The sequence below is a fragment of the Erythrolamprus reginae genome, chromosome 1, assembly GCF_031021105.1.
Source record: "Erythrolamprus reginae isolate rEryReg1 chromosome 1, rEryReg1.hap1, whole genome shotgun sequence".
Taxonomy (NCBI): domain Eukaryota; kingdom Metazoa; phylum Chordata; class Lepidosauria; order Squamata; family Dipsadidae; genus Erythrolamprus; species Erythrolamprus reginae.
Genome location: NC_091950.1, coordinates 25,123,449 through 25,144,778, shown reverse-complemented (window position 1 = coordinate 25,144,778; position 21,330 = coordinate 25,123,449). Strand labels below are relative to the sequence as shown.

The 21,330-nt window shown below is 43.8% G+C and overlaps 1 protein-coding gene across 4 annotated transcripts in view; it reads left to right on the top strand.

Moving 5' to 3' along the window:
- Positions 1-21,330, top strand: part of PALM (paralemmin) — a 122,828-nt gene that overhangs the window by 95,823 nt on the left and 5,675 nt on the right. The window contains exons 5-8 of one of the 4 annotated variants that reach the window (XM_070747471.1): positions 308-428; positions 3,687-3,708; positions 5,945-6,013; positions 14,526-14,657. In XM_070747471.1, the coding sequence (XP_070603572.1) occupies positions 308-428; positions 3,687-3,708; positions 5,945-6,013; positions 14,526-14,657 (344 nt within the window). The remainder of the gene's footprint in view (positions 1-307; positions 429-3,686; positions 3,709-5,944; positions 6,014-14,525; positions 14,658-21,330) is intronic. The other 3 variants (XM_070747481.1, XM_070747491.1, XM_070747500.1) reach the window with 3 other exon arrangements.

The following is a 21,330-nucleotide window of genomic DNA, read 5'->3' as shown; positions in this document are numbered from 1 at the left end:
CTGTGTTTCTATCATGTCTCCCCTGGTCCTTCTTTTAATTAAATTAGCCATGCCCAGTTCTTGCAACCGTTCTTCATCTGTTTTAGCCTCCAGTCCCCGAATCCTCTTTGTTGCTCTTCTCTGCACTCTTTCTAGAGTCTCAACATCCTTTTTGCAGGATGGTGACCAAAACCAAATGCAGTATTCCAAGTGTGGCCTTACCAAGGCCTTATAAAGTGGTATTAACACTTCACGTGATCTTCACGTAGTATTCCAGTTCTGCAGGCTTTAAACAATGTTCGACAATTCATGTCTCTTCCTGCTCTAGGTTGGAGAAAGAATTGGAACAACTGGAAAATGGTATCTCGGCATCTTCCACCAAAGAGAACATAGCTGAGGAAACAACCAGGGTGGTGGTCAAGGAAGAGAAGCTACCCCACACGCCGAAGGTCAGAATCAGCTTCTTTCTCTCATCGCGGTCTCCATGCAGGGTTATATTAAGGATGGGTGAAAGACCGTCCCTGCCACATCTGGTTCATTGAAGAGAACTTAGCGGGCAAATCACATTGTTAGATGCAAACCAGGCTCCTGTTTTAACTAAAGCTGGTATCCAACGGGTTTTGATTCATGGATAGGGGATTTGCTTAACCCAGTGTTTCTCAAATAGTGGGGCAGGGTCCCTGGGGAGGCGTAAAGCAATGCCAGAGGGGGGGGGTGTATGACCCCAGGGAACATGCTTTTTTTGCCACGAGGAGTAGGGGGCTTTTTTGCACCGAACATTAGCACACAGCACACAGCAGGAGATAGGAAGTGCAGATAACAAACCCTTAAGAGACACCATGGAAAAATACACTGCTGAAAAGAATAAAGGGAACACTTAAACAACACAATATAACTCCCAAGTAAATCGGACTTCTGTGAAATCAAACTGTCCCCTTAGGAAGCAACACTGACTGACAATCAATTTCACCTGCTGTTGTGCACATTCAGCTTTGTACAGAACAAAGTATTCAATGAGGATACCGTATTTTTCGCTCTATAAGACGCACCTGCTGATAAGACGCACCTAGATTTTAGAGGAGGAAAATAGAACAAAAATATTTTGAGCCAAAAAGTAGCTATCACACATGAGCAAGTTCTTGCATCCATAATTCTATCCTTTCTATGTCTTCCTCCCTCTTTCCTCCCTCCCACTTTCCTTTCTATCTCTCCCTCCCTCTTTTCTTTCTATCTTTCCCTCTTTCCTTTCTATCTCTCCCTCCCTCTTTCCTTTCTATCTATCCCTCCCTCTTTCCTCCCTCCATTTTTCCTTTCTATCTCTCCTTCCCTCTTTCCTTTCTATCTTTCTTTCCCCCTGCCTTTCTCCAAGCCCTTCCTTTTCCCTCTCCCTAACTACCCCCTTCTCCCTCCTTTCTATCTCTCCCTCCCCCTTTCTCTCTCCCTTCCTTCATCTTTCATTCCCTCTCTCTCCATCCCTCTTCCTTTCTCTCTTCTTTCCTCCCTCTTTTTTGTTCTTTCTCTCTCCCTCCTTCCCTCCCTCTATGTCTTTCCCTCCCCCTTCTTCCCCCCTCTCTTTCTCTTTCTCTTGCTTTCTTTCCCTGCCTTTCTCTCTTGCTTACTTTCTCGCTTTCTTTCTCATTCTTTCTCCCCTCCTTTCTTTCTCTCTCTCTTTCTCTCTCGTTCACCACGCCGGCAACAGAGAGAAAAAGAGAGAGAGAGAGAGGGAGAGAGAGTGGAGGGCGCCGTTGTCTTCGCCTCTTCCCGACAGCTCTGCAGCAAAGAGGAAACAGTCGCGCACCGCCTCCCGGGACCCCGGCCGACTTTTGGAGCTGTTTTGTTTTCGGCTGGGCTCCCGGGAGGCGGAGCGTGGCCGGGTACCGTGTCTTCGCCTCCGCGCGCTGCCTCCGCCCGGCCGAAAACAAAACGGCTCCAAAAGTCGGCCGGGCTCCCGGGAGGTGGTGCGCGACTGTTTCCTCTTCGCTGCAGAGCCACACGGAGGCGAAGACACGGTGCCCGGCCAAGCTCCGCCTCCCGGGAGCCCAGCTGAAAACAAAACGGCTCCAAAAATCGGCTGGTCTCCCGGGAGGCGGAGCGTGGCCGGGCACCGTGTCTTCGCCTCCGTGTGGCTCTGCAGCGAAGAGGAAACAGTCGCGCACCGCCTCCCGGGAGCCCGGCCGACTTTTGGAGCCGTTTTGTTTTCGGCCGGGCGGAGGCGGCGCGCGGAGGCGAAGACACGGTGAACGGTGCTTCGAGACCTCCCCGCCTCCTGAAGCGATTCCCGTAGCCTTCCCAAAGGCTCGGAACCGCCAATGCTCCTCCGGTGCCGCTCCGCCTCCTAAACCTGCGCGGTGGAGGCGTCCCCCGGCCCAGCACTCCCGGAGGCCGAAAGGCGCAGCTCTCTTCAAGGTTGGGAAGAGGAGAGGCGGCGACAGAGGCGGGACACTTTTGGTGAGTATATCGCCGCCCCCCCCTCTGCTCCAGCGCCTCCCCCCCCCCTGCCTGCAGCTTCGCTCCATAAGACGCCGCTGATTTTTCATCCTACTTTGGGAGGAAAAAAACTGCGTCTTATGGAGCGAAAAATACGGTATTTCATTCATTGAGATCTAGGATGTGTTAGTTGAGTGTTCCCTTTTTTGAGCAGTGTATTTAGCAGGGATGAAAAGAAAGGAGGAGAGAGACGAAGATAATGAGACAAACCTAAGTCTCCTGAAACCTAAGATGAGGAAATATGATGAAGCCTATGTAGCGCTTGGCTTCAATGTGACCATGGTGGGAGATGAGGAAAGACCAGTATGTTTACTGTGTCTAAAAATGTTGGTAGTGGACAGCATGAAGCCAAATAAATTAAGGCATCCATTTAACACATTAAGCCCCAATCACGCTGATAATCCACTTGAGTTTTTTCAGTGAAAGCATGCCAAAAATTGCAAACATTTGTCCTGGTGGAGAGTTGGGGGGGGGGGGACACAAAATATTTAATTCTTCCTGGGGGGGTGCATAACAGAAAATAATTGAAAAACACTAGTATTTATTTATTTATTTTATTTGTTCTATTTGTTTTTTCGTTTTATTTGTTTGTTTATTCATTTGTTTATTTATTCATTTATTTATTTATTCGTTTGTTCATTCATTCATTTATTTATTTATTTTATTCGTTTTATTCATTTATTTATTTGTTTGTTCATTCATTCGTTTGTTTGTTTATTTATTTGTTTGTTTGTTCATTTATTCGTTTGTTCATTCATTCATTTGTTTGTTTATTCATTTATTCATTTATTTGTTTTTTCATTTGTTTGTTTGTTTATTTATTTATTTTTTCATTTATTTATTTATTTATTTATTCATTCATTCATTCATTTATTCATTTGTTCATTCATTTGTTTATTCATTTGTTCATTCATTCATTCATTCATTCATTCATTTATTTATTAAATTTGTATGTCGCCCCTCTCCATAGACTCGGGGGGCGGGTCTTAGCTTAGCCCATCATGCAATACCATCCAGAGCAAGAACTGACTCGGCTCTCATGTTTCTGAAAGTGTCTTATTTTAAAAATGCAGTGAGATGATGCTGTGTAATAGGGAAGCCTTTGAAAGCGTCTGCATCTATCTAGAATGCCACGCAGAAGCCGAGAACAAACGTGCAAAGAAACATTTCTTCCCTTGTTCTATTTTGGTAACCCACCTGTATGTCTCTTCTTCCCACAGACTCCTCTGGGCTCAGCCAAAGGTAGGTGCCGACACAGACTACACCTGCCGCCTTTTGAAAGAAAAATGTCTTGAATTTGGATTTTAGAAACAGTAACTAGCAGCTCAAGGTTATCTGCAGGGGGGCAGGCACGATATACGTAAAACAGGGACAGTGCTTCATTTGTGTGGTTATGATAGTTCACTTTTTTGAGCCCCCCTATTTTAGAGCTGCCTTTTCTTGCTTATGCAAGAAATTGTGCAGGAATCAGTAAGGGATTCATCCCTTTTCAAAAGAGTCCATCATCATCATTACCATCATCATCCTCATGTCTACTCAAAGTAGAAACATAGAAACATAGACAACTGACGGCAGAAAAAGACTTTATGGTCCATCTAGTCTGCCCTTATACTATTTCCTGTATTTTATCTTAGGATGGATCTATGTTTATCCCAGGCATGTTTAAATTCAGTTACTGTGGATTTGCCAACCACATCTGCTGGAAGTTTGTTCCAAGGATCTACTACTCTTTCAGTCAAATAATATTTTCTCATGTTGCTTTTGATCTTTCCCCCAACTAACTTCAGATTGTGTCCCCTTGTTCTTGTGTTCACTTTCCTATTAAAAACACTTCCCTCCTGGACCCTATTTAACCCTTATTTAAACCTTATTTAAGTAGAAACATACATAAAGAAGGAATGCAGAAGTTGTAGGGGAAGCACCAGATGCAGAAGAAAAATATACAGGGAGCCCTTGAGTTACAACAATTTCTTGAGTGGTTCAGTAGTGGAAAAAAAGTGATTTGTAACCATTTTTCACACTTACAGCCATTGCATCCAGTTACGAGTTTGGCATCTTTATTTATTTATGAAAGTTATCTATCTCCTGACTGCAACAACTGGGCACTTGGCAGTAAAATAATAATAATAGGGAAAACAATTTTAAAAAAATAGAGTAACAAAGAGAAAAATAAAAGATGGCTAGAAGAACAAAACTAAACCCTGTCTCTGGGTTTTGGGTTCGTTGGCTCAGGGAGAATTGCCATCTCTGGTCTTGGATGGGATGGCACTATCCCAAACAGACTGTTTGCAGCGGTGGGTTCCACTTACCTTTGCCACTGGTTTGTATCGCGATGTTTTGCGCATGTGTTTTTGCTCTGCTGGCATTTCCCACAAGCAACTTCACTTCCGCACATGCTCAGACAGTGTATTAAGCCCGACACACAGTTGAGGAGCTGATCAGCTGTGCTTCGGGTGAAGATTAACCCATAAGAAGAGCCATGCTGAATTGGGCCAAAGCCTATCGAGTCCAGCATTCTGTGTCACACAATGGCCCACCAATTGTCCATGGGGATCTTGAGCAGAAAGAGAAGGCAAGACCCTCCCTTTCCCTTGACCCCCAGCAAATGGGACCCAAGGGAATCCTGCCTGCCTCAACCAACATAGAGGCGGCACTTGGACATCCGTTTCAATAACCCACTTATTGATTGATTGATTGATTGATTGATTGATTAGATTAGATTAGATTAGATTAGATTTGTATGCCGCCCCTCTCCGTAGACTTGGGGCGGCTCACAACACAATAAAAACAGTTCCTGACAAATCTAATAAAATTTAAAATAGTTTAAAAAAAACCCATTTTTAAGCAGACATATCTACAAACATACCATACATAAATTATATAGGCCCGGGGGAGATATCTCAGTTCCCCCATGCCTGACGACAAAGGTGGGTTTTAAGGAGTTTGCGAAAGGCAAGGAGGGTGGGGGCAGTTCTAATCTCTGGGGGGAGCTGGTTCCAGAGAGTCGGGGCCGCCACAGAGAAGGCTCTTCCCCTGGGCCCCGCCAACTGACATTGTTTAGTTGACGGGACCCGGAGAAGGCCCACTCTGTGGGACCTAATCGGTCGCTGGGATTCGTGCAGCAGAAGGCAGTCTCGGAGATATTCTGGTCTGATGCCATGATACACTTGGCATCCATGAATCTGTCTAATCCTGCCTTGAAGCTATCCAGGCTGACAGCTGTCCCGACCTCTTGTGGAAGTGTATTCCATAAACCAACAACCCTCTGGGTGAAGAAATATTTCCCTTGATTTGTCCTCATTTTCTTACCTGTGAGCTTTAGGGAGTGCCCTAAAGTGCCCTAAATAAAAGAAACAAACCTTTATTTGAAGGAAAGAAAAGGTGGACAGGAGAGGATGCAGAGGCAGAAAGAGATCTGGGGAAGATGACTGTGTTTGACCTTTCAAGTTTTGATTTCCCTTTTCTCCCCTTCCTGAAGCAGACAACAAAATCTCCAACAGCCCCATAAAAATGGTGGAAGGCCAGGGCAGCAGCATGATGAAAGCAGGTAGGTTCAGTCCCCATGTCTTGGCTCAGACTTGGGGACTTTTTTGGGTCTCACTGCCTACGCGCACCCCGGCCACTCTGGGCTGGCCCTAACCGCATGCTGCTTTGCCTGCTTTCGCCAAGAAGGAACCCACTAGGAATCTCTGCCTCGAGGCATTGGTAGTTGGTTCCTTCGCGAAACCAGAGGAGACTTGCTGCATTACGCTGCTTGATGCTTGCTTCTATCTTATCTATCTGTCTCTGTCTGTAACAAGAGATAGATAGATAGATAGATAGATAGATAGATAGATAGATAGATAGATAGATAAAGATGAATGATAGATAGATAGATAGATAAAGATGAATGATAGATAGATAGATAGATAAAGATGAATGAAAGATAGATAGATAGATAGATAGATAGATAGATAGATAGATAGATAAAGATGAATGATAGATAGATAGATAGATAGATAGATAGATAGATAAAGATGAATGAAAGATAGATAGATAGATAAAGATGAATGAAAGAAAGATAGATAGATAGATAGATAGATAGATAGATAGATAGATAGATAGATAGATAGATAAAGATGAATGATAGATAGACAGACAGACAGACATCCTGTTTGTAATCTGGCACCAAACGCAACATTCAAAATGGAACTGACTAGGGCAGAACTAATATATCCCTATTTTTTTTATTTATTTATTTTTGTATGTGTGTGTGTGTGTAATATTTTTGCTGATAATGAAAGGAAAGGGAGACTAGTATAGATCTTTTTAAAGCTATTTTGCTCTCATCAGCTAGCTATACCCTTACCGGGATTTGAACCTGGGGAGTCTGCCTGTTCGACAGAAACACACACACACTCTCTCTCTGAAACTTACACGGGAAGAAAAACCTAACTGATTATAGAAGGAGCTCCTTAAATTTAAATGACCAATATAATATTCTACTTTGCCACGAAAAACGTATCCCAGAAGAAGTTATTTTTTTCATGTAGATGAACATTCAAACATTCAAGCAGCAGAACCTGGACAAGTTCTATCACAAAGTCATAGAAGCTCATGTGGGACATGGAACATATTCCTCATTCCTCTTGAAGGAACTGGTCCAACATTTTGCAATATGCAGGAGTGTCATTTAAATCATCCATGTCTGGTGTCTCTCCAGCCCCTTCCAGAAAACCAACAATCCAAGAGATGGAGAGATCCGTAGATGGATTCCCATTGTTGTACACTGTAGATTTTATTGTCAGGAAAATTTTCCTTACCAGGGCTTGATTTACCTTTAAAAAAAAAAAAAAGATGCTTTTGGAATTGTAAGTGAATCTATCTGCAGTCATTAAATAGCTTGCTAGCAGCACCTTCATGGAGACATGGCAATGAAGTCCAAAGAATATTTGAGTGTTGCTGTCATGAAGTGCGAAGAGTCCTTGAGTGTTGACCTCGCGGGGTGAACCAGATAGGAATCACAGCCAGATGAGCTAAATCTATTTTATTGTAAAGTTAAGGTGGACAGAATCTTGCAAGTCTAAAAATAGTCTTACCCCTTGCCTCCTCTGCAGCACTACAATAGAATAGAATTGAATCCAATTGAATTGAATTGAATTGAATTCTTTATTGGCCAAGTGTGATTGGACACAAGGAGTTTGTCTTTGGTGCATATGCTCTCAGTGTACATAAAAGAAAAGATACATTTGTCAAGAATCATGAGATCCAATACTTAATGATTGTCAAAGGGAACGAATAAGCAATCAGGAAACATTATTAGGGTAAGGATACAAGCAACAAGTTACAGTCATACAGTCATAAGTGGGAGGAGATGGCTGATAGGAATGATGAGAAGACTAATAGTAATAGTAATGCAGCCTTAGTGAATAGTTTGACAGTATTGAGGGAATTATTCGTTTAGCAGAGTGATGACGTTTGGGGAAAAACTGTTCTTGTGTCTATTTGTCTTGGTGGTGGTGTAGGGTTTCCTGCCTAAGCAGGGGTTTGGACTAGAAGATTCCAAGGGAGGGAAAGGTACCTACATCATCCTAAAATTATCAATAGATGGTTGGATGATTCCATTCCTAGAAGGCACCTGACTGCAAGACTGATCAAACGTAGGTGAAGCTCATCAGATGGTACTCATAGCAAAACGATCAAAGTTTGTGGTCTGTTTAAAGGGATTTTAATTCCAGAACAGCTAAAGACAGCCTTATGAGTTTCCATAAAGTTCTTTAAAGTTGTTGGTTCCCAAATTTTCCAACAATCAATTTCTGTCCCCTCACTCCAACTGAATGATTTTTGTGCTAGATTTATATATAGAGAGAGATGAACCCATTTTTAAAAAAGTTTTCCATCTGAGGCTGAGATGAAACAGCTACCCCACCTCTCAATTATTTTTTAAGTTAAGAGTCTCATAATCTAAAATATAAATGAAAATAAAAATAGTGGAGAAATGGGGGGGGGAGGTCAAAAGAGAAAAAAAAGCTTTGACTTCTAACTTTTTTCAGCAGACTAGAATACAAAATAAAATTAAGGCTTCCATATTTTACACGAAGCACTTAATAAATACTAACCATTCCTATAACAACAAATCTAATCCACAAATCCCCAAGTTAGGATTGCATTTCCCTTTCATTTATACAACTGTCCATCTCACAGAAGTGATTCTGAGCCGTGCACTATCCTATCCTGCTGCACCTTACTCCACAGTTGTTTGATAGTTGAGATGGACAGCATATAAATTTAACAAGATACATAAGTCCTATGCCTAAAGCTCAGGACGAAGGTCATGTTTTATCCTCCATTTACCACTTCACCCCCTGAAAAGCTATTAAAAAAGGCCAAATGTGTTGTTCCTTTTTGCATTTGGTTGGCCTGGATTTTTGCCTTGGCAACAGCCTGAAATGACACACGTCCTCCATTTCTGCAAGGTCAAAGCAAGAATGGCCAGGAGGATGAAGAGAACTGCCCTGGATCTGCCCTTGATAAATGTTGTTTTAACTAACGTCATGTCACCCATTAGCTGTATCACAGCTATCCTGAACTGGAAAACCTCTGCATGGGCTCTACAGTTTGATCTGTTTTGTGCTCGGGGCTCAAAGAAAAGCTTCGACCAGGGTGATGGATTTGTCTCCTTTCTGCTCTGTTGGGTGTCCGGCTCTAATAGGACATTTTAATCAATAGGAACAAGCAGGGAGATGGCTGTAGGCCCCATAGTTTCCAGGCAAATGTAACATGCATTTATTTATTACTCTTTTACATCTATATCTTGTTTTTCTTATGGAAATCAAAGTACAGTGGTACCTCTACTTACGAACTTAATTCGTTCCATGACCAGGTTCTTAAGGAGAAAAGTTTGTAAAAAAAAAGCAGTTTTTCCCATAGGAATCAATGTAAAAGCAAATAATGGATGCGATTGGGGAAACCACTGGGAGGGTCCTCCCAGGAAATTCCTAGAAAGGCCCCATATGGCTTCTCCCCGCCTTTTCCGGCCCTGTTTCCACCCAGGAGATTCCTAGAGAGGCCCCACGGAGGCTTCTCCCCGCCTTTTCCAGCCCTGTTTCCTCCCAGGAGATTCCTAGAGAGGCCCCACAGAGGCTTCTCCCTGCCTTTTCCGGCCCTGTTTCCTCCCAGGAGATTCCTAGAGAGGCCACACGGAGGCTTCTCCCTGCCTTTTCCGGTTATAGTTTCAGAGGCTCGGGTTTGTAAGTGGAAAATGTTCTTGAGAAGAGGCAAAAAAAATCTTGAACACCCGGTTCTTATCTAGAAAAGTTTGTAAGCAGAGGTGTTCTTAGGTAGAGGTACCACTGTATATAGTGTTATCTCATCCTATTTTTCCCCAACACAACATCCCTGTGAGGTAGGCTGTGGTAACCAATTCAAAGCTCCATATCAGCTTTGAATCGGGGTCTCTCTGCTGCCAATCCACCTAATCACTAGGCTACACAGTCCTAGCTATTTCCACCGGAAAATTATTTTATGACCAATTACTTTAGTTAGTCCCTTATTCTATAGTGGTTCTCAACCTTTCTAATGCCGCGACACCTTAATACAGTTCCTCATGTTGTGGTGACCCTCAACCGTAGGTCTAGTGCCAATTCTCCCAACAGAGCTTTCAGCTGATTGGCAGGAAGGTCACAGGGACACCCCCACTCAGTGATGGGCTACCAAAATTTTTACTACCACACTGTGGGCATGGCTTATGCATTTTGTTTCAACATCTTTCAGTGCAAATTGGGTGCTCTGGGGTGGAGCTCCAAATTTTGCTCCTGGAACTGCGTTCCTGACCGTTCCCATAGGAGCCCATCACTGCCCCCACTGTAAACGCCTGATAGGTCGGATGGTAAACATATGTTCCAAGGCGCCAGAATAGAAGTTTTAATTCCTAACACCATGGGAAATTTGTCTTTTTCCATGGTCTTAGAGGACCCCTGTGAATGGTCATTCGACCCCCCCCAAAGGGGTCCCAACCTCCAGGTTGAGAATCACTGCTCTATAGTATGAACTCTATCGTTCATACTGCATCACCTTTTTAGGAAAAAACATATCTAGAAATGTGTGGTTTGAGATGAAGTACATATTGCGTTGACATATGTCTGGAAACTAAATATGCATTTCAGCAAGAAGGACTGATGGAACTGGAAAACTCTGAGCCATCCTGAATTAAAATTGCAAAAATACACTGAGAAAGCAATTTGTTTTTTAAAAGGCCTGTTTGTCAAAATTGATGTGCTTTCAGGGACAGTTGTCAATTGGAACGAACCCAAATTTGGTGACACCTTTCCCTAATCAGGCAGGCTGCACACATGTAGAACTACCGTATTTTTCGGAGTATAAGTTGTACCAGCGTATAAGACACACCTTAGTTTTGGGGGAGGAAAATGGGGGGCGGGGGGAATCTGCCTAACAGGTAATCATCTGGCTAGCATCCTTAGTCTGGTCAGCCTCGGCACATCATTTTATCCCCTCGTTAGGGCTGGGGAAAAAACCATTTTCAGATGGAAAAGCAATGAAAACAAGCCTGGGAAAAAACTTTGGAGTAGCAATGAAAAAATAGCCTGCAAGCCAGGAAAATTGCTAGCATCATGTTAGAGCTGCAAAAAAAAGCTTTGAAAAAAGCTAAATTCAGAGTATAAGACGTACCCAAATTTTCAGCCCCTTTTAGGGAGGGGTGCATCTTATACTCTGCAAAATACGGTACGCCTCCCATCCTAGCTAGCCACAGTGGTACTTTAGCTGGAAAGTATAGACTTTGTAATCCAACAAATCTAAGGACAGCAGACTGAGAATAATTAGCACTTTGAGGGGGATTGAATTCCTAAAATTCAATCCATTCTTTAATCTAAACTTCATTCGCCACTTGATGCTTTGCATTTTTGCTTTGAAGTAATTAACAAGCCAAAATAGTAGTTGCATTTCAGCTGAGCACACACACAACATCGTGTTTTTGACATTTCACTGCCCTGCTTCAGAACTCCTTCGCTGAAAGTATGCAGGCCGAATGCCAAAAAAATAGTTTTACAGCTGTTTCATGTTCCTTCCTGACCTGAGATCATGGACAGCCTGCAAACACAGTCATATATTTCTTTTTATGCCTGCGAACAGTGACAAAAGTATTATTGCCTTTGTCGGAATAAGCAAATGAACTTTGGGCTGGTGTTATGTTCTTATTATCTGCCAAAGTGGTCTTAATAATAATAATAATAATAATAATTTATTGGATTTGTATGCCGCCCCTTTTTATTATTATTATTATTATTTATTGGATTTGTATGCCGCCCCTCTCCACAGACTCGGGGCGGCTAACAACAGAATAAAAACAGCATGTAAATCCAATACAAAACAGCTAAAAAACCCTTAATTCTAAAACCAAACATACATACAAACAATCATACCATGCATAAATTGTAAAGGCTTAGGGGAAAAGAATATCTCAATTCCCCCATGCCTGACGGCAGAGGTGGGTTTTTAGGAGCTTGCGAAAGGCGAGGAGGGTGGGGGCAATTCTAATCTCTGGGGGGAGTTGGTTCCAGAGGGTCGGGGCCGCCACAGAGAAGGCTCTTCCCCTGGGCCCCGCCAAACGACATTGTTTTGTTGACGGGACCTGGAGAAGGCCCACTCTGTGGGCCCTTATTATCTATCTTGGCCGGTTCGTCCCCCTTCTCTGCACATCTGCTTTGCCGTGCTTCCTACCTTTTCACTCCCAACTTCCCAGTCCCGGTCATATCTTTCTCTCCCACCGACAAAGAGATTAATCTGGCTTTTCATCCGATTTCCTGTCTGTTCTGATGCCCAGTTCAGCATCTTTTGCTTTTGATTTTTACTCCTCATTCTTTCCTGCTTGGGAAATTTGCTGTGCTTAATCCTCATGTTAAAAGGCCAAATTTGGCTAATCCCAAAAAGCTAAACAAGGTTCTGAGATCGAAGACCTGTAGGAAAATCCAGGCCTGTTGTTTAAACTGAGAAGTTTTTAAAAAAACAACCTACACATTGGGAAGAAGAATCTGAACTCCAAATACGAACTGAATAATCAAATTATCACAGATAATCCCCACTCGGTTAAAGACCTTGGTATACTAATAACAAAAGATTTAAGTGCCAAAGCCCACTGCAACAATATAGCCAAGAAGGTTTCAAGAGTTGTAAACCTAATCCTACGTAGCTTCTGCTCTGGCAATCTCACACTACTTACCAGAGCTTACAAAACTTTTGCCAGACCCATCCTCGAATACAGCTCATCTGTTTGGAACCCATATCACATCTCAGACATTAACACCCTTGAAAATGTCCAAAGATACTTCACCAGAAGAGCCCTTCACTCCTCCACTCGAAATAGAATACCCTATGAGACTAGACTTTCAATCCTGGGCCTAGAAAGTTTAGAACTAAGATGCCTTAAACAAGATCTAAGTATTGCCCACAAGATCATATGCTGCAACGTCCTGCCTATCGGCGACTACTTCAGCTTCAGCTTCAACCACAACAACACAAGAGCACACAACAGATTTAAACTTAATATTAACCGCTCCAAACTTGACTGTAAAAAATATGACTTCAGTAACCGAGTTGTCGAAGCGTGGAACTCATTACCGGACTCCATAGTGTCATCCCCAAACCCCCAACACTTTACCCTTAGATTATCTACGGTTGACCTATCCAGATTCCTAAGAGGTCAGTAAGGGGCGAGTACAAGTGCACTAGAGTGCCTTCCATCCCCTGTCCTATTGCTCTCCTATATCTCCTATACCTTTCTTCTACTCCTCTATCTCTTCTTCTATTCTTTCATTGATATGTTCTATTACTATATCTTCTTTTCTATTCTTTCTTAGATATATTTTACTATGAGTATCTCCTCTATAACCTTCATCATGTATTTTACTATGTGTATATAGATATATACCCACTAAAACCCTCATTGTGTATTGGACAAAATAAATAAATAAATAAAAATAAATAAATCCTGGAAGAAAGAAACGATAAAACTTTCTTATGTTAATTTTATTCATTTATTAAATGAATGTGACATGACTGCAGAGGAAATGTCCAGGAAGTCACCAAAGTTGACTTTAGCTGAAATGAAATCTTTTTTTAAAAAAAAAGATTTCCTATTGCTCATACTTACTACTCCATCACAAACAAATCATCTTTCCTTGAGCTATGGTGGTGCAGTGGCTAGAGGGTAGTACTGCAGGCTACTTCTGCCGGCTGCCTGCAATTTGGCAGTTCAAATCTCACCAGGCTCAACATTGACTCAGGCTTCCATCCTTCCGAGGCCAGTAAAACGAAGACCCAAATTGTTCAGGAGCAATATGCTGACTCTGCAAACCGCTTAGAGGCTGTAAAGCACTGTGAAGCGGTATATAAGTCTTAAGTGCTATTGCTATTGCTTTTCTCCTTTGCTTTGTTCTCCTGCATGTGCATCTCAGCACTTATGCAGAGCCATTCTTAGTTGAACAATTCTTAAATTCATCTTTCCTTGCCTTCGTTTAACCTCAACCGCTTCTTTTTTTCCGCTTCCTATCTTGCCCGCATTTTTCCAAAAGCAAACATTCTGATCAAATAACCTTTCAGCTGCAAAGCCCTCTTCTCATCCTCGGCTAAGGGATCAACTGTAATCTATTAAGAAGATGCAGGCTGGTTAAGAGAATTCTGGAAGTGGAAATGCCACACATTATAAAATTGCCAAGATTGAAAAACACCGGTTTACATCACCCCCCCAGAACTATATTATAGAAATGTTAACTGAGATAGCCATCAAGAAGAACCATCAATATGGGCTCTGCCAAGAGTTTGGGAAAGAGGCTCGTTGGCTTGCTGCTCCTTGGAGCTCAAAGACCTTCCCTTGCCTTCACGTGCATCGCTTCTTCTCTCTGCCTCTAATGCTTCGGGCTTCTCCGCAGGTGCCCCAATTGCCTTGCGCCTCCCACCTCCCCTGCTCGTACCGAACGCTTCATTTCGGAGCTCAGGGAGGGAGAGGTCGGTGGGCGGAGGGGAGAAGCTTTCTTGTTGCTCACTGTCTCCTGTTTCTGTCCCAGCTATGTACTCTGTAGAGATCACTGTGGAGAAGGACAAGCTCACAGGGGAGACCAAAGTCCTGTCCAGCACCACTAGACTGCCCAAAGAGAACACAGTTCAGGGAGTCAAAGTGTACGAGGACGAGTTGAAAGGTAGGCACTGGAAGAGGGAGTGTCCACAGGACAAGGATGTAAGATTTTGCGTTTAGGCAAGAAAAACAAAAGGCACAGGTACAGTATATGTGGTGCATTGCTCAACAGTAGTAACTATGAGAGGGTCTTGGAGTCCTAGTGGACAACCATTTAACAATGGGCCAGCAGTGTGCAACAGCTGCCAAAAAAGCCAACGCAGTTCTAGGCTGCATTAACAGAGGGATAGAATCAAGATTATGCAAAGTGTTAATACCACTTTATAAGGCCACACGTGGAATACTGCATTCAGTTTTGGTCACCACCGTGCAAAAAGGATGTTGAGACTCTAGAAAGAGTGCAGAAAAGAGCGACAAAGATGATTAAGGGACTGGGGGCTAAAACATATGAAGAACGGTTGCAGGAACTGGGCATGTCTAGTTTAATGAAAAGAAGGACCAGGGGAGACACGATAGCAGTGTTCCAGTATCTCAGGGGTTTCTACAAAGAAGGAATCAACCTATTCTCCAAAGCACCTGAAGGTAAAACAAGAAGCAATGGGTGGAAACTAAATAAGGAGAGAAGCAACTTAGAACTAAGGAGAAATTTCCTGACAGTCAGAATGGTTGATCAGTGGAACAGCTTTGCCTCCAGAAGTTGTGAATGCCCCAACACTGGAAGTTTTTAAGCAGATGTTGGGTGACCATCTGTCTGAAGTGGTGTAGGGTTTCCTGCCTAAGCAGAGGGTTGGACTAGAAGACCTCCAAGGTCCCTTCCAACTCTGTTATTATTATTAAATCTCTTTCATGCTCCCTGGGACTCAGATGGAGTCCTGAGCAGCACATCGTATTGACTGAAGAAGACCTGGCTTCCTTCCCACAGCGCAGCGGTTGGAGGTTGTGTTTGGAATTTGCGTTGGGGCTCTCAAGGCGCAGTAGTTCAAGGGCAGTACCGGTAGTCCTCCACTTACAACAGTTCATTTAGTGACTGTTCAAAGTTATGACGATACTGAGGAAAACTTTACGATCTTTGAAGCATTCCCCACAATCGTGCGATCAAAATTCAGACGCTTGGCAACTGGCTCATATTTTGTGATGCTTGCCGTGTACCAAGGTCATGCGGTCAGTTTTTGCAGCCTTCTGACAAGCAAAGTCAACGGGGAAACAAAGACTGGTTGGATTCGAGGAATCCCATCTCTTCCCTTGTGTCCACCTTTCTTGCAGTGTTTTGGCACCACAAAATAGCAAAACTATTGCAAAACCATTGTGTGTTCAGGAGAGAGGCTGTCTTCTGGAAATATGGGGAAAGCTGAGAAGCCAAGACTTCCTATGAATAATTATTAATATTATCCTATTTACCCAAATGAACCTCATAGTCTAATTGACTGGATGGTTTCCCCAATTGCTTAGGTCCCACATAATGAGCTGAGTGATGGATATTTTGCTATAAAAATATCAATTTGCTATTTGTAAGCCGCCCCGAGTCCGCGGAGAGGGGCGGCATACAAATCTAAATAATAAATAATAAATAAATAAAACATTTTTTTTACGGACGTCCAGTAATTTTAATATTTCCTAAATATTTATATTTGTATTTGTATTTATTAGATTTGTATGCCGCCCCTCTCCGAAGACTCGGGGCGGCTAACAACAATAAAAAAGACAATGTGAACAAATCTAATATTAAAAATAATCTTAAAACCCCAATTTAAAGAACTAATCATACAAACAAGCATACCATGTATAAATTCTATAAGCCTAGGGGGAAGGGAAAATTTCAATTCCCCCATGCCTGACGACAGAGGTGGGTTTTAAGGAGCTTGCAAAAGGCAACGAGGGTGGGGGCAACTCTGATATCTGGGGGGAGCTGGTTCCAGAGGGTCGGGGCCGCCACAGAGAAGGCTCTTCTGGGTCCCGCCAAACAACATTGTTTAGTCGACGGGACCCAGAGAAGGCCAACTCTGTGGGACCTAACCGGTCACTGGGATTCGTGTGGCAGAAGGCGGTCCCGGAGATATTCTGGTCCGATGCCATGAAGGGCTTTATAGGTCATAACCAACACTTTGAATTGTGACCGGAAATTGATCGGCAACCAATGCAGATTGCGGAGTGTTGGTGAAACATGGGCATACCTTGGGAAGCCCATGATTGCTCTCGCAGCTGCATTCTGCACGATCTGAAGTTCCGAACCCTTTTCAAAGGTAGCCCCATGTACAGAGCATTACAGTAGTCGAACCTCGAGGTGATGAGGGCATGAGTGACTGTGAGCAGTGACTCCCGGTCCAGATAGGGCCGCAACTGGTGCACCAGGTGAACCTGGGCAAACGCCCCCCTCGCCACAGCTGAAAGATGTTTCTCTAATGTGAGCTGTGGATCGAGGAGGACGCCCAAGTTGCAGACCCTCTCTGAGGGGGTTAATAATTCCCCCCCCCCAGGGTTATGGACAGACAGATGGAATTGTCCTTGGTGAATCCTTTTCACATTATGCCAACATTATAAAACTGGTATTAGTGATGTTTAATGCTGTGTTATTTTTCAGCCTTAATATATAAATTATGGTATTCCAGATATTTTTCTCCCAGAGTTTTTCAACAATTCTGCAATGTTCACTTCTGTAATAGCGCTGCCTGTGAGATCATGTTCCTTCAGTTTGCATATTGAAACTTCAAAAATTTGGATCTCAATTAGCAAACTTTTTTTCAGAACACAAAAATCCCAGTGGATGTTTTTTTTTATTTGCAAACAGTACAATTTTTGCAAAAAATGTAGAATTTTTGCAATTGCATTGAGAAGATTGAGATGATGATGTTGATGATGAAAATGAAGTCTTTTTAATAACAAATTAAAATAATTATTTATTATTGATAATGAACCTTGAGCCGGGGTGGTGCAATGATTAGAGTGCAGCACTGCAGGCTGCTTCAATTAACTGCTAGCTGCAGTTCAGCAGTTCAAATCTCACCACCAGCTGAAGGTTGACTCAGCCTTCCATCCTTCCCAGGTGGGTAAAATGAGGACCCGGATTGTTGGAGGCAATAGGCTGACTCTGTAAACGACTTAGGGCTGCAAAAGCACTATGAAGTGGTATATAAGCCTAAATGCTATTGCTATTACTAAGATGATTATTTAATCTAAGGTTTTTAAGTCTCCACAGCTGTCAGCACCTTGTCAGCATTGGTTGATTTTCAAGCACTAAGCAGGGTCCTAACAGATCACAACACAGGTACTACTCAGATGGGAAATCCCTAGGAAAGTCTAGGGCAATAGGCTAAGGTGGACAATTCAAAAAAATCTAGGAAAAAAACAATCAATTCTAGAGCATTGTGTAATCATAAGCAGGAGTTAAGTTCAAATAATGGGTCCTTCTCTCCTCTTTCCCCCCTGTTTATTAGTATAAAAAGTCACGTTTTCTGTTTTCTGCCAAAAAAACCAATGCAAACCCACCTCAAAATGTTCCTTAATTAATTAATTAATTAATTAATTAATTAATTAATTAATTAATTAATTAGATTTGTATGCCGTCCCTCTCCGTAGACTCGGGGCAGCTCACAACATACAATAAAACAATTCACAACAAACCCAAAAAATTAAAAATAAAATAAAAAACCCATTATTAAACCAGACATAAACACAGACATACTATGGTTGGTAAATCCACAGTAACTGAATTTAAACATGCCTAGGATAAACATATATCCAATGTAAGATAAAATACAGGAAATAGTATAAGGGCAGACTAGATGGACCATAAGGTCTCTTTCTGCCGTCAGTCTTCTATATTTTTACGTTTCTACCATACATAAATTGTATAGGCCCGGGGGAGGGGGGAATGCCTCAATTCCCCATGTCTGATGGCAGAGGTGAGTTTTAAGGAGTTTACAGAAGGCAAGGAGGGTGGGGGCAGTTCTAATCTCCGGGGGGAGCTGGTTCCAGAGAGTCGGGGCCGCCACAGAGAAGGCTCTTCCCCTGGGACCCGCCAGATGACATTGTTTAGTCCAGAGGTCCCCAACCGCCGGTCCGCGGACCGGGACCGGGCCGTTGGGGTTTTTCAGCCGGTCCGCGGCGCCGCTGACAGCTAGCTTTGGCTGCCGGGGGGGCAGGGAGGATTAAATCCTCCCCCCCTCCAGGAGCAGCAAAAGCCTAAGCGGCGGGGTGCATTTCGGCAATGCTTTCCCTCCGCGGTGGGGGGTGCAGGGCAGGCGCAGGCAGCCCCAGGAGACGCCGCCGCTATCCGGGCGCGGCGAAAGCGAGTCGGTCGAAAGGCTGCCCGGGTCGCGCCTGCGGTCGTCCTCGCGCTCCCATCGCGCAACAAGTGCGGGCTTGTTGTGGCTGCCGCGCGCCGCTTTGCCTCCCTCTGCTGCGAGCCTTCGGGGCTCCGGGGCGGCGCGGCTGGCGGGAGGGCAGCTTCCAGCGGGACGTTGATGGGTCTTGGAAAGCTTTCTCGTGGCGGTGGCTCTGGCGCGGCTGCAGAGCGTTGGTGGGAGCGGGAACTCCGTCGGATCGCCCGAACTCCAAAGCCTCAGCGAGGTTTGGCTGCCGGGGGGGCGGGGAGGATTAAATCCTCCCCCCCTCCAGGAGCAGCAAAAGCCTAAGCGGCGGGGTGCGCCCTTTGCATTTCGGCATTGGCGCTCTCTCCTCCAGGAGCAGCAAAAGCCTCAGCGACTGATCGCGTCGTTTGCCTTTCTGCTCCATCGCTGAGGCTTTTGCTGCTCGTGGAGGGGAGAGCGCCAATGCCGAAATGCAAAGGGCGCACCCCGCCGCTTAGGCTTTTGCTGCTCGTGGAGGGGGGGTTGGCGGTGCCGATACCAAATGCTTTCCCTCCGCGGTGGGGGGTGCAGGGCAGGCGCAGGCAGCCCCAGGAGACAAAGAGTGAATGAGAGAAAGGAAAGAGAGAAAAAGGGAGGGAGAGAAAGGAGTGAGAGATAGAAAGGATAGAGAGTAAGAGGGAATGAGAGAAAGGAAAGAGAGAGAAAGGGAGAGAGAGAAGGAAAGAGTGAGAGATAGAAAGGATAGAAAGAGGGAATGAGAGAAAGGAAAGAGAGAGAAAGGGAGGGAGAGAAGGAAAGAGTGAGAGATAGAAAGGATAGAAAGAGGGAATGAGAGAAAGGAAAGAGAGAGAAAGGGAGAGAGAGAAGGAAAGAGTGAGAGATAGAAAGGATAGAAAGAGGGAATGAGAGAAAGGAAAGAGAGAGAAAGGGAGGGAGAGAAGGAAAGAGTGAGAGATAGAAAGGATAGAAAGAGGGAATGAGAGAAAGGAAAGAGAGAGAAAGGGAGGGAGAGAAGGAAAGAGTGAGAGATAGAAAGGATAGAAAGAGGGAATGAGAGAAAGGAAAGAGAGAGAAAGGGAGGGAGAGAAGGAAAGAGTGAGAGATAGAAAGGATAGAAAGAGGGAATGAGAGAAAGAGGAAATGAGGGAAATGAACCCCACCCCCATATGACCAAAGCGCCCCCCCCCCACCGGGCCATGGAAAACTGGTCTAGCTTAATGCCGGTCCCTGGTGCAAAAAAGGTTGGGGACCTCTGGTTTAGTCGACTTTTCTTATCTCCCATTCCAGTGTGGAGTATAAAATAATGCAAGGGATTGTTGTTTATTATGAAAGTGCCAGGTGAAGGAATATGTAAGAAGTTTGAAAAACCCCTAGAATTGTTTGGACCCTCTCATTTCCTTACTGCTTTTGCTATTTCGGTCCAAAATCAACATCCATTTTTTTTTTGCACCTAAATAAAAAGTATATTTAATGATAGCTGAGTATAAATGGCTTTTCTAAATTGCCCACCAAATGTGTGGATGTTTGGGGTCCGCCCCCCTTTTCTGAATTTATCCATGGAAAATTGACAGAGCCTTGGTGGCGCAGTGGTTAGAGTGCAGTACTGCAAGCTACTTCTGCCGATTACCGGCTGCCAGCAGTTTGGCAGATCGAATCTCAGTAGGCTCAAGGTTGACTCAGCCTTCTATCCTTCCAAGATCAGTAAAATGAGGACCCAGATTGTTGGGGGCAACAGTTTGGCTCTTTGTAAACCACTTAGAAAGGGCTGTAAAGCTGTGCGAAGTGGCATATAAGTCTAAACAGTATTGCTATCTCCAACTATGGTCAAGAGAAGAACTCTGAAAGAGCCCCATAGAACAGGACAGAGGTGGGATTCAGCAGGTTCTGACCACGTCTGGAGAACCGGCAGAGGAAATTTTGAGTAGTTCGGAGAACCAGTAAATACCATCTCTGGCTGGCCCCACCCCCATCTTTTCTCTGCCTCCTGAGTCCCAGCTGATCGGAAGGAAATGGGGATTTTGCAGCAACCTTCCCCCAGAGTAGAGAGGGAATGGGGATTATCCTTTCCCTGCCACGCCCACCAAGCCACGCCCACAGAACTGGTAGTTTAAAAAATTGAATACCACTACTGGAACAAGGGTCTCCAACCTTGGCAACTTTGCTGGCTGAGGAATTCTGGGAGTTGAAGTCCACAAGTCTTAAAGTTGCCAAGGTTGGACACCTTTGCCATAGAGGATTTATTTATTTATTTATTTATCTATCTATCTATCTATCTATCTATCTATCTATCTATCTATCTATCTATCTATCTATTTATTAAATTTGTATGCCGCCCCTCTCGGTAGACTCGGGGCGGCTCACAGCAGTGATAGAAACAATGTACAATACAAATCTAATAATACGAAGTTAAAAACCCATAATTTTAAAAAA